This window comes from Siphateles boraxobius, unplaced genomic scaffold (genome assembly GCF_051911475.1).
Source record: "Siphateles boraxobius isolate OS27281-9 unplaced genomic scaffold, OSU_SipBor_1 12, whole genome shotgun sequence".
In the NCBI taxonomy this organism is placed as follows: domain Eukaryota; kingdom Metazoa; phylum Chordata; class Actinopteri; order Cypriniformes; family Leuciscidae; genus Siphateles; species Siphateles boraxobius.
In genome coordinates this window covers 34,722,453-34,737,783 of record NW_027508722.1, presented here as the reverse complement: position 1 = coordinate 34,737,783, position 15,331 = coordinate 34,722,453, and the positions used below count along the sequence as shown (strand labels likewise).

Sequence of the window (15,331 nt, the reverse complement as noted above, 5' to 3'; positions counted from 1 at the left end):
AGATCTTACTTACAAATTGGTCTTTCTCTTAGCCATCACCTCTCTTGAGAGGGTGGGAGATCTCCAAGCCCTGGCAGTGACACCAGCTTGCTTGGAGTTTGCCCCTGGCAAGGTTAAGGCCTTCTTGCACCCGAGACCGGGCTATGTGCCTAAAGTGCCTGCTAATACGGCTAGGTCTACGACCCTTCAGGCGTTCCATCCTCCACCTCATGTGTCGGCAGAAGAAGAGAAGCTTCATTTGCTCTGCCCTGTCAGAGCTTTGAGTATTTACCTCGAGAGGTCCTCTTCTTGGAGGAGGTCCGACCAACTGTTAGTGTGTTTTGGTTCACCTACAAGAGGGCTCCCGGCATCCAAGAAAACTATTAGTAACTGGATTGTGCAGGCTATTGCCTTGGCTTATGAGGTGCGCAATTTGCATTCACCTCTGGCCATAAGGGCTCATTCGACTAGAGGCATGGCGTCCTCTAGGGCCCTCCTCTCGGGAGTTCCCCTCCAGGAGATCTGTGAGGCAGCCGGTTGGGCTACCCCTCACACTTTCTTTCGGTTCTATAGTCTACACCTCCCTAGTACGCCTGGCGCACATGTGCTCTCGTCCTAGCTGAGTGCCTGAATTAGTTTGACTCCAGGGCAGGCCTATTTCGGTGCGTGGCCTAGTGGGCATTCGTTCCCCAAAGAGTCGTTTTCAACGACGCAGTGCGAGTTCCCTCGAAAGGGAACGTCTCGGGTTATGACTATAACCCTTGTTCCCTGAAAAGGGAACGAGACACCGCGTCGTCCTGCCACGCCCCTTAGGGCCTGAGAGCATCTTGCTTCATCGCTAGGCTAGTGTGTGTGTGTGCCGGCGTCGCTTTTATACATCCAGTTATGCCGATCCATGTTACGTCATGACGCAACACCAATCAGGATTGGAATAGTTTCATTCATACTTCAGAGACGCACGCTAAGGGAGCGTCCCCAAAGAGTCGTTTTCAACAACACAGTGTCTCATTCCCTTCTCAGGGAACAAGGGTTATAGTCATAACCCGAGACGTTCTTCTCACAGACGCTGCAGCACGTCGCCTCTTCAGGTACAGGATAATTAATGTCAATCTTCTGTTTGTAGGGCACTTCATACTCAAAGTTTTTATTGTTTTTTTTTAATGTTCCTTGTTCTTCTCCAGAGCATCTTGAGTTTGTTTCAGCTCATTTTGCTTCTGTCATTTGAACGTGCTTTTAGATTACAAATATTTGCCTCCAACTTCTTCCGTTGTTGAAAGACATCTTGAGACATCTTCAGAGTTTTTGGTTGTATTGTGTCAAGAAACTTGAACAATCCTTCCATTCCTCTAAAACTGAGATTCCATGATCGTTCCTGTATATTTTCATCATCTTCATCATCTTCTTCAGCAGCAGCACCTGGCTGACAGTTGTCAAACAGATAAAACACTGGCTGATTCTGTTCATTCACTGCACACTTGATTTCAGCCTCTTTAACAGCCATCAGGGCATTTTTAGGTCGAGCTCCATTTGAGTGTGTGAAGAGTAAGATAATGTTTTCAGCATTATCTTTCCCAAATAAAGACTGAACAGAATTCAATATGTATATGAGTCTGTCAGAGAGTCGATTTTGATGTGCCTTAATCACCAGACACACTGCATCAATTTCATTGTTCTTTTCTGCTGATTTACATAAACTAAGCAAACTCATGGCGATCTGTTTTTCAAGATCAACTCCACGTGTGTCTCCATATCCTGGTGTGTCGATGATTGTTAATTCAGTTTGACTCTCTCGTAGATAAAACCCATAAACAGTGATGATGGAGGTCTGACTGTAAACTGATGTTTGATCACTCTGTTCATCTGTGATCTCAAACCAAACCTTGTCTTCTCTCTGAACACACAACATGTAGTTGATCATCGTATTGATCATGGTTGTTTTTCCTGTTCCTGTTTCTCCCATCATCAGAATGGTTTTATGGGGTTTGTTTTTGTCTCTCTCTCCAAAGGTCATTTTTCTATATGGTTCAGATTGATCTATATTGTCTGTCTTTGTTTGCAGATGATATCGAGCAGGATTTCCATCTTCAATTAATATGCTTTTCTTGATGAGATCATTTTTGTTCTGTATGTAAAGCATAAAAACACAATAACAATAAAGATGGTGATGCATTCATTTTGTACAATGTCATATTTTGAAATCATCATCAAATTATTAAATGTTCACCAACATCCCTGATATAATAAAAGCCCTTTCAAAATAACTCAAACAAGAAAAGGTAAGCATTATACATTTATCATTTGTCATTTTCCCTCATATGCTAAATGCCAGATTAGAATTGATGTAATTATTCTGTTTTGTATACTTTTATCATTAAATTCTTTGTAAGTACATTTGCATCCCACACGTCTTCTGTGACGCTAGTTTACCTGGTTACCTACAATAGAAACCTAAAATTGCCCTTTAATGAGATTCTATCAGCAATGCTTGTGAACATCAGAACAGTAATTGTGTTAGAGGGTACAAGTCATGTGTAAACTGAAAAGGCTGATATTTCATGAATCTGCATCATACCTTCGTGATAACTTTTGTGACATCAGATTCAGCGGTGTAGTCGAGTTTCCCCACCGCTGCACACTTAATATTGTACTCAGTATCTGGTTTGAGATTAGTCAGAGTAACTGTGTCCTGGTTCTTTGACACAGTTTGAGATGTCCAGTCTTTCTCTTCCTTCATTTTGTACAGTAATTTGTGCTCCTCTGTAGCAGAACACGGTGGAGACACTTTCAGATCCACTTGTCTATATCTGACATCTTTAATTATTGGACAGTCTGGTTTTGATGGAGAAGTGAAGCAAACAGATTCATTACATCCATTTTTATACAGAAGAATGCAGGAACCTGGATGCTTTTCATGCTCTTTTATGGAAACCATAAATGTACTGCTTTGACTGCTATATGAAGTCATCAGCTCTTTAAATGTTTTCAAATGTTCTATCATTTTCTCCCTGATGCTTCCAGTGAGCCATGATTGAGACGCCACATCAGGTTTCTTCTGTGGATTTCTCATCATTTGAGGATTCATGTAATTTTCTTGCTCCTTAAGCAACTCATCTGGCTGCTCAAGAGAACTGAAAGTGTAACAAAACACATTCTCCACCTGAATATCAGACAAATTTGAGTCCAAGCTTGTGTTCACTCCGGCTCCAAAGTCCATTAACTGTCGAAGAAACTCATTAACGGTGTTTAATTCATTATCTTTCACTGTGATCCACTCTTTCAGACTCTTTTCACTGAATGGAGACTCATCATGAGCTTGAAGAAGATCCATCAGAGCACAAGACTCTTTCTCACAAGCTTTAACTGACTGGATCACAGATTTAATTCGGTCACTGAAATCTTGTCGATACTTTTGGCAGTTTTGCTGGATATCTTGTATTTTCTTATGAAGTGCACTAAAAGTCGTTTCCCTGTTTTTTTCCAAAAGTACACTGCACTTGTCTTCAGTCCACCTTAGATTTTCGATAACAGACTCTTTGGCCTTGATGAGATTCTGGTTTATGACTGTGAGACGCGTCACATCACTCTCTACGGTGTAGTCAAGTTTTCCCACCGCTGCACATTTAATATTGTACTCAGTATCTGGTCTGAGATCAGTCAGAGAAACTGTGTCCTGGTTCTTTGACACAGTTTGAGATGTCCAGTCTTTCTCTTCCTTCGTTTTGTACAGTAATTTGAGCTCCTCTGTAGCAGAACACGGTGGAGACACTTTCAGAACCACTTGACTATATCTGACATCTTCAATGATTGGACAGTCTGGTTTTGATGGAGGAGTGAAGCAAACAGCTTCATTACATTCATTTTCATACAGCAGAATGCAGGAACCTGGATTATTTTCCATTTTTTTTGATGCAGCAATGAATTTGACTGATTTGCTATTGTTTAAAACAATCAAGTGTTTAAATACCCTCAGGTTGTTTCTCATAATCTTTTGGACGTCAGGCGTGAGCCACGTCTTGTGATCAGATTCAGAGCTTTTCTCTTCATTTTTTCCTTTTGTTGAAGGACTCAGGAAGGCCTTTTGTTTAGAAAGCAGAACATCTGTCCAGCTCAATGATGTGAAAGTGTAGCTGACCAAATGTTTAACTTCCAAATTCATTAAATTTTTATTGAGGTTGATTTGTACCTTTGCTCCAAAATCATTCAGTTGAGTGAGCAATGATTTAATTATGTCAGATTCTTCCTCTTTCTCTTTCAGCCATTGTTCAAGAGCGCTTCTTTCAAATGGAGATTCCTCATGATCATGTAGAAGATCGATCAATGCTGTGTCCTCTATGAATTTTCCACGGATCTTTGGTAAGAGAGAGCCGAGTGTCTTCATGAGACTCAATCTACACTGGCAGCAGTTTTTCTTCATGTCATTGATTTTGTCATGAAATGCAGTAAATGTCGAAGCTGGCGTGTCTGTCAGAAGATCACTGCATTTCATCTCAGTCGTACTCAAACTCTCAATTACAGATTCAATGCCTGAGCTTAAACATGTGCTGATTTCATGTTGAAACTTTACAACTCTTGAGAAAAGTTTGTCCAAAGGATAAAGCCAAACTCTCAGAGGAACCGCAAGCTCTTTGTTTTCTCCCAGCAGTTTTGGAAGATCTTCAAAAACCTTTATAGCATCTTCAAAAGTGGTCGGGTTACATGGTAGCTGGAAGTCGCCATAAAATGTACAGCTGAATTTTTGGACAGCTGTTTTCAGATTGTCATTCAGATTAATGTTTGCACCAGCTGAAATGCCTTTAAGCTTCCCAAAGACCGCTTTTACATCTACGTCTATCACTCTTTTATCCTCATCTGAAGAAACTTCTCTATCAAAAACAAAGCATGCATCTGCTCCGTACAGCACTGCGGTCACTACATGTGTGGCGACGTCATCGTCATAGTGAGCCGTGTCTCCAGAAGCGAAGTGGTTCATGATCAGTTCTTCAAACTTACTGGTTGAATGATAATGTAATGTCAGTCTCTGTTGATTGAATGATCTCTTGGTGTCCTTGAGAAAATTAGCAGCTCCAGTTACACTGATGAGTCCTCCTAAAACACTCAGTTTAAGACATCCATCAATATTCAGCAATCTAGACTTTTCCTCAATCGAGTCTGAAGCTGTGACTGTGAAAACTGTATTAATTTGGGGTGTCTTGCTTATGTTCTGCTGAAGCTGCTCTTTACTCCAAAGTCTGATTCCTGTAATGAAGAATTTTTTTTGTCTAAATACTTTATTCATTAAACAGTCATTTAATCAGCCCCTTTGCAAAATGCAGCTTGCATTTTCTCCCAGTAGAACACTACATTATTTTTGTGTTTCTTGTCCCCATTGACCATTCTCTTAATTTTATATTTAATGTATACATAAATGACTCTAAACAAGTGAATCACTAAATATAACACTGACAATCACATTAATAATGGCAACAATCATATTGCAGAGCTACCAAAACTCTCTCTCCTCCTGTAACAATTCCTTCCCTCGTACCTTAAAAATGTAAGCCCTAAAATTATTTTTTAAAAATTGTCCAGAAAGCTTATTTCATTTCATTTTGATATTTGTTTTTTAACTTTAAATTACTAGATTGTATCAATAAATAAAACAATAAATAGAAGTTAAGCACATTCTTCACAGTATTTCAAATCAAATTAAAAAGAACGTCCTGGTTGCGTGTGCAACCCACCGTTCCCTGAAGGAGGGAACGGAGGACGTAGTCGACGGTCGACTGAATGGGGATCTCGCTAGAGAGCCTATCCTCTTCGAGTACTATTGAACGAGCCAATGTAATTGCCGTGCGTGATCTGCATCACACACTCCGCCCCCGCGGCGCGGGTATAAATACGGAAGTGGATGCACGCACTAGTTGCTTTTCTCTGAGGAGCCGAGAGTAACCCGGGGTCAGCGGTGGTCCAGCGGTAGTGGCAAGGGGACTACGTCCTCCGTTCCCTCCTTCAGGGACGCAACCAGGACGTTCCCTTTAAGTCGATAACGTCAGAGGTAGTTGACGGTCGACTGAATGGGGATAACCTTTGAAAACGCCACTAACGCTGCCACCTTCCAGTGCCTAAACCAAAGCCTCCTGATGCCCCCGCAAATTTAAAGCGGGGTAGGTCAGGGCTTAGGCCAGGGAAGTCACTGCTGTTCCTACAGGACCACTGGGAAAGCGTTCCCTGTACATTGGAAGGAAGGGACGCTGCGGAAGCCACATCCAACCCAGAGGGAGGTAACGTGGAGAATACAGATATGAACTGGGCGGAAACCGGGCAGTCTAACATATGGAATGTCACTGGGGTGGCTCCAGCCTAAGACGGGGGGAGACACACCGGACTGTGATGGCAGAGAGACTCTGCCGAGGGAAGACACGGGCTCGCCACAGGGAGCCGTATCGTGGAAGAATACACATATGGGTCGCCGTAGGGACAGCAACATATGGACCCAGCCTAACACAGGTTCCACACTGCTTACGAGTGGTAGGTCTAACACCAGACGTTCCGCACGTCCGACGTCGGAGGGGTGTGGAGGAACTCAACAGGGTTCAATTTTAAGGGAACTCAACTGGAGTAGAAAGGCACACGTATCCAGTCCATAGGAGGGGAATGGCGGAGCAAGCCGACACTTGAACCGGGATCACGGTGAAACTGGCTTCATGAGAAGGGAGCCCACGGGAAGCAGCGGTTCAACTAGGTGTCGTCCAGCCCCCAACTCTAGAATCTGTTTAGCAAAGCATATCGTCAACGCCCAGGCGGAGCACTTTACACTCATCATAGAGGAGCTCAACACCTTAGTGGACATGTTGCATCTCGGATTTTTACCGAAATGAAGGCAAGCACTAGGTGCAACTTTGCATGGAAACAGCCTTCCCTCTCTGCTGAGTTCCAACATATATTTGTAGAGCTGGTCTGAGGTCTATGGCTTGCATTCTGTACACGTCCAAGCGAACGGACAGAGAAGCCAGGGCTGGATCTGCCTCCTCCAGGGCAGCGCTTGCAGGCTCACCACCTGCTCCTATTACGGGAGAGGTAGGAACCTTGGGCACAATCCGAGCCGGGGTCTCAGCTTGTGAGAGTTAGCCGGCCCAGACTCCAGGCACAATACGTTGACCGAAAGCGAGCAAGTCCCTACCCTCTAGTAGAGACCACGCGAGCAGGAGAACTGATATAACAGAATTTTTAACTCACTGCCTGCAGTGGCTCAGGGGCGGTCTCTGCAGTGCAGTCGCACCAGGGACAAGGCCCAAGAGGATAAAGAGGGACGCAAGGATTTACAAGACCTTGCTCCTCAGGAACATGACGACCAGAACCTGCTTCTGCACACTTTTGCAACACGATGAGCATCGTTTGAACATCATTTTGAGGGTGAAGGAAAACAGCCTACTCCAACCCATTTTGCAGGAAAGAGAGCACTGAAGTGATCGAAAGCTTTCAGGATCTCCTCTGGAGAGAAGACGCACTCAACGACTAGGTTCCACTTCTAAAGGCGTAAGCACGCTACCCATTTCTAGGGGGTGCTCGCAGAAGTGATGGTAACTATCACATGTCCCTGTGATAGCCACCTGAACCTCCGCGTTCAGATGTAAGACCGCCCGGAATCTCCGGGGGAAGATCGCGGGTGCCATCGTGCCCCGTCCCTGAAAGAGTTTTCAGGGGAAGTCAGGAAGGCTGTCGATGGGAACCAGGTCTAGTTGGGCCAATAAGGGGCAACTATGAAGACCTGTTCCTCTCCTGACTTGGCACGTAGGTGCAAGCGACGGGCGCAAAAAGACAGGAGCATTGCTCAACACAACATGTGAAGATCACTGGGCTTCAGGAGCATTTTCTGCTCAGCACTTGAGTGTGATAAGTTCACTGAGCTTCAGGAGCATTCCTGCTCAACACCTGAGTGTGATAAACTCACTCAGCTTCAGGAGCATTTCTGCTCAACACTTGAGTGCGAAGAACTTCACTGAGCACCAGGAGCATTTCTGCTCAGCACTGTGAGTCGCTTTTAGAAGGCTCACTGGGGTTAAACGCATTTCTGCGGGCCCCTGGGGTAGCTGAGAGCCAGTGTTTGTCCAAGGGTACTCCGCTCGATTTGTACAAACACTGGCAGGAAGACAAAACCGGAGGGGCAACTGAGCGGCCCCGGAATGGTCATGACCCAGCTGGACCCAGGGGATGGAGTCTCCACTTGCCCTGGGTATAACTGTCGTGAAGCTCGATGGCGGCACGATTGAGTAGAGCGGGAAGCGTCCTCAGAAGCTTCTGATTCCAAGGAGGAGGTGACGGGTGAGTTGTGACATGCAAGGGAAGCCTGCGCAACGGTCGCAATGTCTAACAACTCGAGGCACGAATGCCCGTGTAGTCGAGGGTCGCCCAGGCCCCCGTTAAAACACGCCCTTTGTACATGGCCCCTCTGTTGAAGAGGGTTTGGCAGCAGACCGGGATGAACTATAGTCACACAGGGTGAGCTGCTCTGCCACGGTCACCTCGGGACTCGATCATGAAGCTAGCGCTGAAGCGGTCACATATGGAGGAAGCCAATGGCTGCAACTACCATATACCCCAGGAGCCTCTGAAAGTTCTTTCAGTGGGACCCTTTCTCACTTCAAACACCAGCTGAACACATTCTCATTGGATAGACGTGTTAGACCGAGTCCATCTCCAAAACTGAAAAAGAAATACTCAGCCCGTGGGCGAGATTACTCTCTTCCAGTTGACCTGAAGACCCAATGGGCTCTGGAGCACTCGAAAGGAAGGACACTGTACTGATACTCCACCCTTACACGCAACCCACAGGATGGCCTGCGGTGCGGAAGGTAGAGATCTGTTTTTAAGCACGTCTTTCAGGTCGGAGCTGCAGACCAATCTGGGCCAAGATGGTCACGACCCACCACCTAGTAGCACGAAGAACGAGTTTACAACTGGCCTTCGTACCGGCTGGAGGAGCGGCTATATCAAATCCTTCGCCAGCAGGATAAGATAAGCACGCACAAGTCAGGAGCACTGCTCAACACTCGGTGTGATGAATATCACTGAATTTTCAGGAGCACGTCTGCTCAACACCTAATGTGATTACTATCACTGACTTGAGCGGGGTAGCCGAGCCTGAGGTGGGGCAGCAAAGCAGAGAGAGTAGTGTTAGTGTGCTGTGCAACACTTACCTGTCTCCACAAGCGGCAGGGGGCGCGTGAGAAGGCGGATGACCGGGTCCTCGAACGCACCAAGCTGCCTGCTGGGGACCAAGGGGGAGCTGAGGGGTGTAAGGCTATACAGGGTCACACCCGCCAGACTGGCCCTCTTGGGACCCAGGAACAGATGAAATTGCTCTCTCTTTGAAGTGTGGGTACCGCTTGCTCCGCTTTTTTTTCTTTTTTTTTTTTTTTTAGGGAGCCAGCAGCGGAACAGACACACACACAAACTAAGGCTCGACCCGGCCCTCACCCGGGGGGAGGGAGTGATCGTGCCACTCCAAGAGCATCTTATTCATTCCTGGGCGGCCCGCTCCGGAATGCTTTCGCTGTCGCTTGCCACCTGGCTTGGCAGGGCCTGGAGCGGGCTGGGCATCTCTACTGCGGCCGGCTCCATGCTGAGGCCTGGGTGGAGGCTGCTGCGGAGGGCCAGCAGGAGCGGCGGCCGGGGAACGCCCACGGCGACGAGCAGGCGGAGGAGCTGCCACCGGCGGCGGGTGGAGGCAGTAGCTGGCCACCGGGTCAGGATGTGCCGGATGACCTCCGTCTGAGCTTGAGCGGCAGAGAACTGTTGGATGCAGTTCTCGACCGCGTCGCCGACCAGCCCAACTTGGGAAATTGGGGAGACCAGGAACCGAACCTTGTCCGCATCCGCCATACCAACCAGGCTGAGCCAACGAAGGCGCTACTTGACCACCTAGGTGGACATCGCCAGACCGATCACACACGCTACGACACTCATGCCCCGGAGGGTGAGGTCGGATGCAGTGCGGTGCTCACCTATGAGCGCACGGTCTGGATTACCCTCGTGCATGCCATGGGTGCCCTTTTTAGCCTGCAGCAACGCCATGGCACGCAAGAGGAAGCGGCTTGCCCACAGGCTTTGTAAGCTCTGCCCGTCGGAACGGACGAAAACTCACAGGCCTTAGGGGGGAGACGAGGATCCCCCCAAAAGGCAGCGGCCGCCGGACACAGGTGCACCTGTGTCGACAGACCGCTCCAATGGAGGGACACCTCGCAACCCTTCACCGTTCCTCCATCAAGGGTAATGAGGGGGAAAAGCTATTCAGGCAGTTTCTGGCAGAGAAAGATGCTGTTTACCTCCTGATAAGCTCTCCATGCATTTCGGGAAAGAAAGGCACTGGGGCGGCGAGCTGAGAACCAGCGCGGCCCGCCCCAAGTTACCAAACTCCAGATTCCAACCGAGACTGAACGGGACACGGTGGAGGTTCCACTCGAGCCCGGCAACCTCGGCGGCCCGTTTCAGCATAGCTGATAATTCTGGATCCGGCTCGGGCAACATTGAACTCCCGGAGGGAGACAATGGAGCCGAGTCATCATCTCTAGAAGTCAGCTCACCCTCCGATGCTGCAATCGGAGTCCTGTCCTCCAGGGGAGCCCCGAGTGTAACCGCTGGCCCACCCATTACAGACGGACCAGCAGATAACACAGGAAGCTCCAGTGGTTGCAGTGGAAGGGAGGAGTGAGGAGCCCACAGGGAATGGTTACCGGGCGGGACATCCAACACTATCCTCCGGTCACCCATCCCACACAGCACCCGAGGGTGGGGCATGGTAATGGGGACTCGCTCTCCGCGAACGAAGGCGAGTCTCGCCCTCAACACTGCGACAATCATGTTCCCACAGTGAAAACATGAGCTGTCCACAAAAGCTGTCTCAGCGTGCTGTAAGCCCAAACACGTGACACAACAGTTGTGACCATCAGAGAGAGACAGGGAACGACCGCACCCAGAAACACACGGGCGGAATGACATCTTGAAAAAGACGCAAACGCACCCCATGTTGCTCTTTCAGAAAATAGGACCGTCACCAGTGCCGGAGCACACAGGGGAATGACCGCGGCAACACTGAACAGAGAACTGAAACAGTGAAGCACTCACTTTTCCGCCCTCTAACCAGCCATCAACACACACAAACATTTAGAAATTTGTTGCTGTTAAAACAGCAGTTGAGAGCTCAAAGCTCGCGATCACCACTGCACTCGCGCTGTAGAACACCAGCACTGGGAGAGTCTTCCTGAAGAACACGAACACACTCGCTCGTTGTAGACAACAGCACTCTCAGAGACATCAAACGATTGGCTCCGAAGCGAAAGGCAACTAGTGCGTGCATCCACTTCCGTATTTATACCCGCGCCGCGGGGGCGGAGTGTGTGATGCGAATCACGCACGCCAATTACATTGGCTCGTTCAATAGTACTCGAAGAGGATAGGCTCTCTAGCGAGATCCCCATTCAGTCGACCGTCGACTACATCTGACGTTATCGACTGAAAGGGAACTCAACATTTCATGCATAAAGCTGTTAATTCACCTCAAAATATCTTACATTGAATGTCTGTGCTGACCACTTGTGGGGGAAAAAAAAATATATATAACATGATATTTCATGACTCTTGCCAATAGATGGCCTAATAGCTCTATGTGGAGCAAATGAGCTGTTCCTCTGGGTCCTAAAGTCAGTTCCGTTCAGTATGTATTCAGATACACATGTAGACATTATAAAATATTTTTTTGGTAAAGGTTTAGCATTTTTAGTTAGAATTTTGAGCATTTCTAGGCTTTTTTTTATGTATACTGAAGCATTCCTCGTATTCCGTTAATTTCTAAGGAGGTCAAATTGACCCACGAGGGAAGAATTTGTAACTTCTTTTTATTACAACCACATAAACTACTCGAATCCATTTTTTTTAATGATTTTTTTTTTTTATGTGTATTCGTGGTTAAAGTGCCACAAAAGTCCTTAAGTCTTTGACAACTGAAGATGAAGAACACTCCATTTTTTTATTTAAAATAAATAAAAATGAGTGTCAGGTCAAAATGACCTGAGGGAAGGATAAGAAACAATTCAAACTAAAGTAAATGAATAAAATAAATGATTAATGAAAATAAAATCATAAAATACTGAAAAATACACAACACAATTAATAATAAAATATCGATATATCACATTGAGTAACATGTCTGTTAAAACAGTAATATATTTGCTATGGGTATTTAAAGGCCGTAAGATGTGAATAAATGCTGAGAAAGCTTTTAATTTAGGGATTTGTATAGCCTACATTAATATAGCTAAATACACCTTTAAGTAAAACCTCGAAAATTACATAGTTGACTCTTGTTCCTGCTGACAATCATGAACATATTTATACACACATATATTTAAGCACTCTATTCCTTTTCTTTTCCCCTTTGTTGTCTATCTTTTTTTAATTTAGTTGCTTGTTCTATGTGTTATGTGTTTGACTATGTACAGCTGTACAGTATGTTCTTATTTATTCCCGTAGCCTCTTGGCCAGGTCATGTTTGTAAATGAGAAGTGGTTCTCAAACAGTTTACCTGGATAAATAAAGGTTAAATAAAATAAAATAAAATAAATGATTTAGTACGTTTGATATTGTTCTTTACTACCTCCTCATAAATAATAGATAGGCCTAAGTTATTTTACACTAATCATTTATTCGGCTTCACAGATTGTGATGAACAGTGGTTGATCACCTGGTACGAGAGCATCTCTCCTGAGGTCATACAGCATCCCCAGCTGGAAGGGTCTCCCTAGAGCTGCAGTCTCTATTGAGTTCACTCCCACTGGATCCATGCTAGACAAAACACAGTAAATAAGAAATCAACCAGTGAGATTACTGATATAGAGGTTTGACTGATATTTTTTAAAGCTAATATTCAGCTATCAATTCGGAAGTTGATTCTTAAATATGAGCTTTAGCGTTATCTGGTGAGTCTATAAAAAGCCCAATGCCTTAAAATTCCTCAATTTAAATAAACGTTTGTATTGCATTAAATTTGTCCAAGTAGGAAAATAGTCGGAATTCAGTCAATTTTTTTTGATAAACAAAAGGTGTATTTAAGGATATATGGATATCCTTAAATTATCGTATTATATGGATAAGGCACAATTGAATGGTTTCTCTAAACTTCAAATACAAAAAAACAAAGACTAATTTAGCCTAGAATGTAAAATAAGTCTTGTCTTACCCGGTCGAAGACAGTTGAGTATCTGTCATGACTGGTTTCCACAGCAATGCTGCTAAATAGGCTAAAATACAAATAAAATAGTTTTTTCCACAAAAGACACAATGCCCACTGAAGAAGACCTAACAAACCATTAACTTTAGATGAGAGAAAGTCGCCACGCAGCGCAAACTGTTTTTGACTGTGGAAGAGAAGCACATTCATATTCAGTCGAGCATATGAAATATGCGGATGTGTCAAAATACGAGGAAGTTCAGAATCACGGTGAAGAACCAGAGGCACAATGACAAATGAAACATGAAACTTAATAAATACTGTGACAATGCATGATTTGTCTGTGTTCATCAAGCAATGTCGGGTATTTTTTAAAAATAATAATGTGTTGTATTACACATTAATTTATTCATATATTATGCCTCAAACTGTTATCCACATATCGGATCGCAATCAGATTTCAAACTCGTCGGTGCGTTATGGGCTGACAAAATGGATTCAAATGTCTTAAATGTTGATGCTTACTGAAATTAAAATAATATTAAAAGGAGAAATGGCATCTGTGCTGATCATTGTGTATTTAGTCTTCCGTTACTTTATATGTTTTTTGTGTTTTTTTTTTTTTACAGTAATCAGGTGATAATTACGTTAATTTAATCTGTACTGTAGAACAATTGAATTCCTTTCCCTTTGAACACTCAGAACAGATTGATAATAAACCGAGTCAAAGGTGACATTTCATTTAAGTTTAGATGTTCTGAAATTTTAACAATGTGTTTGTGTATTGGTAATAACCTTTCATCGTGATGTAGGCTATCTGTTGTAGAATAAAAAATAATCACTCAATGATCATCAGGTTAATCCAAATCGTTGTTTTATTAAATGTGCATGTTCTGTGAATACAAATATAAATATGAATATAAACTTAGATAAAACACAACACAATATTAATAAAGCTTATTTGGTAAATAAATGTAAAATATAATACAATAGCCTATTACAATCTCTATGATGAGATACAAACTATGTGTGCGCTAGCGCTGTGCACATGAGCATATAGCTCACAGCTTTCATGATTGTAAAAATGCAAACATTTATTAAATAAAAAAACATTAATATTGATTCCAACTTTGCTGCATTTCAAAGTTAAACTAACTAATTTATACATGAAAAATGAACAAAAACAAAATGCTGGTTAAATTAATTTATTGATATAAGTGAAACAAAAATGAAAGCATTTAATATTCTCTCTGTATATTCTCAATAAACACGTGAAGCATGAAGCACTAAACACAAGGCCCAAAAATGTATAGTAAAGCAGAGTTTAGAAATGTCATGTCATGTCAATGTCATATCATGTTTTTCACCTGTTATGATAATCAACAGTTTCTCATATGGCCTCTAGATGACAGTGCTTTATAATACAGTTAAAATATAACAGCCTCTTAATTACAATGATTAGGCTACAGTACATGCACATAATTTTATGATTAATTACAATGTTCTAGTTTTTTGTAATTAATTTAGCAGATGCAGTTTATTTAAAGCATCTTAAAAATGGAAAATACAAGCAAGTGTGATGATAGAAAAATGTTAGATTCATAAAACATTGCAATTACAATCAATGATAATATAGCTTAACATCACATGAAGGACATGCTTTTGAACACAGCAGAAACATTTTTAGGATCCTATTTTCAGAGTTTTAGCATCATTTGAGATGAGGCATTATTTGTTTATTTTTTGTATTTATTGTATTTCAGTGCTTGGTTTCATCTTTTCCTGCTCTCTTCTTGGTGTCTTCAAGTGTTTTGGCTTTTCAGGCTCATTTATTTCCTTCAGCTTCTTAATCAGAAAATCAATGTGCTGAAGTATGTTCAGGGAATCAGTGAGATTTTCTCCAGAGTTATTTTCTCTTTCTCCAGTTCTTGCAGTTCTTCTTCCAGCTTCTTGACCACAGACACACCGTCTCAAATTCTGTCATAATATTTCTTCTTTAACTCTTCATACTGGATGTCCTTTTCTTCTTTGTTCTTAAAGGGTCACTCCACCCATTTGCATTAAGAGGTCCATTGTTAGACAACCAGTCATACTATTGAATGGTCGTGCAACATTCTTTCATTTTCCCCTGAGACGAGAGAAATCTAC

At 43.7% G+C, this 15,331-nt stretch overlaps 1 protein-coding gene across 1 annotated transcript; it reads right to left on the bottom strand.

Annotated features, from left to right (window-relative positions):
- Window positions 1–1,120: 1,120 nt before the first annotated feature.
- LOC143726271 (uncharacterized) lies at window positions 1,121–13,432 on the bottom strand. The gene is made up of 4 exons (XM_077219212.1): window positions 13,193–13,432; window positions 12,698–12,798; window positions 2,552–5,214; window positions 1,121–2,101 (listed from the first exon to the last, which is right to left on the bottom strand). Exons 1-4 carry the CDS (start codon window positions 13,219–13,221, stop codon window positions 1,178–1,180), a joined length of 3,717 nt encoding a protein of 1,238 aa, XP_077075327.1. The 5' UTR covers window positions 13,222–13,432; the 3' UTR covers window positions 1,121–1,177.
- Between the last annotated feature and the right edge of the window lie 1,899 nt (window positions 13,433–15,331).

Coding starts and splice junctions, on each gene's coding strand:
- LOC143726271 (XM_077219212.1), bottom strand. CDS start 13,221: ATGACAGATACTCAACTGTCTTCGACCGG. Junction 12,799..13,192: donor ACTCAACTGTCTTCGACCGG/GTAAGACAAGAC, acceptor TGTTTTGTCTAG/CATGGATCCAGTGGGAGTGA. Junction 2,102..2,551: donor TCACAAAAGTTATCACGAAG/GTATGATGCAGA, acceptor CTTTACATACAG/AACAAAAATGATCTCATCAA.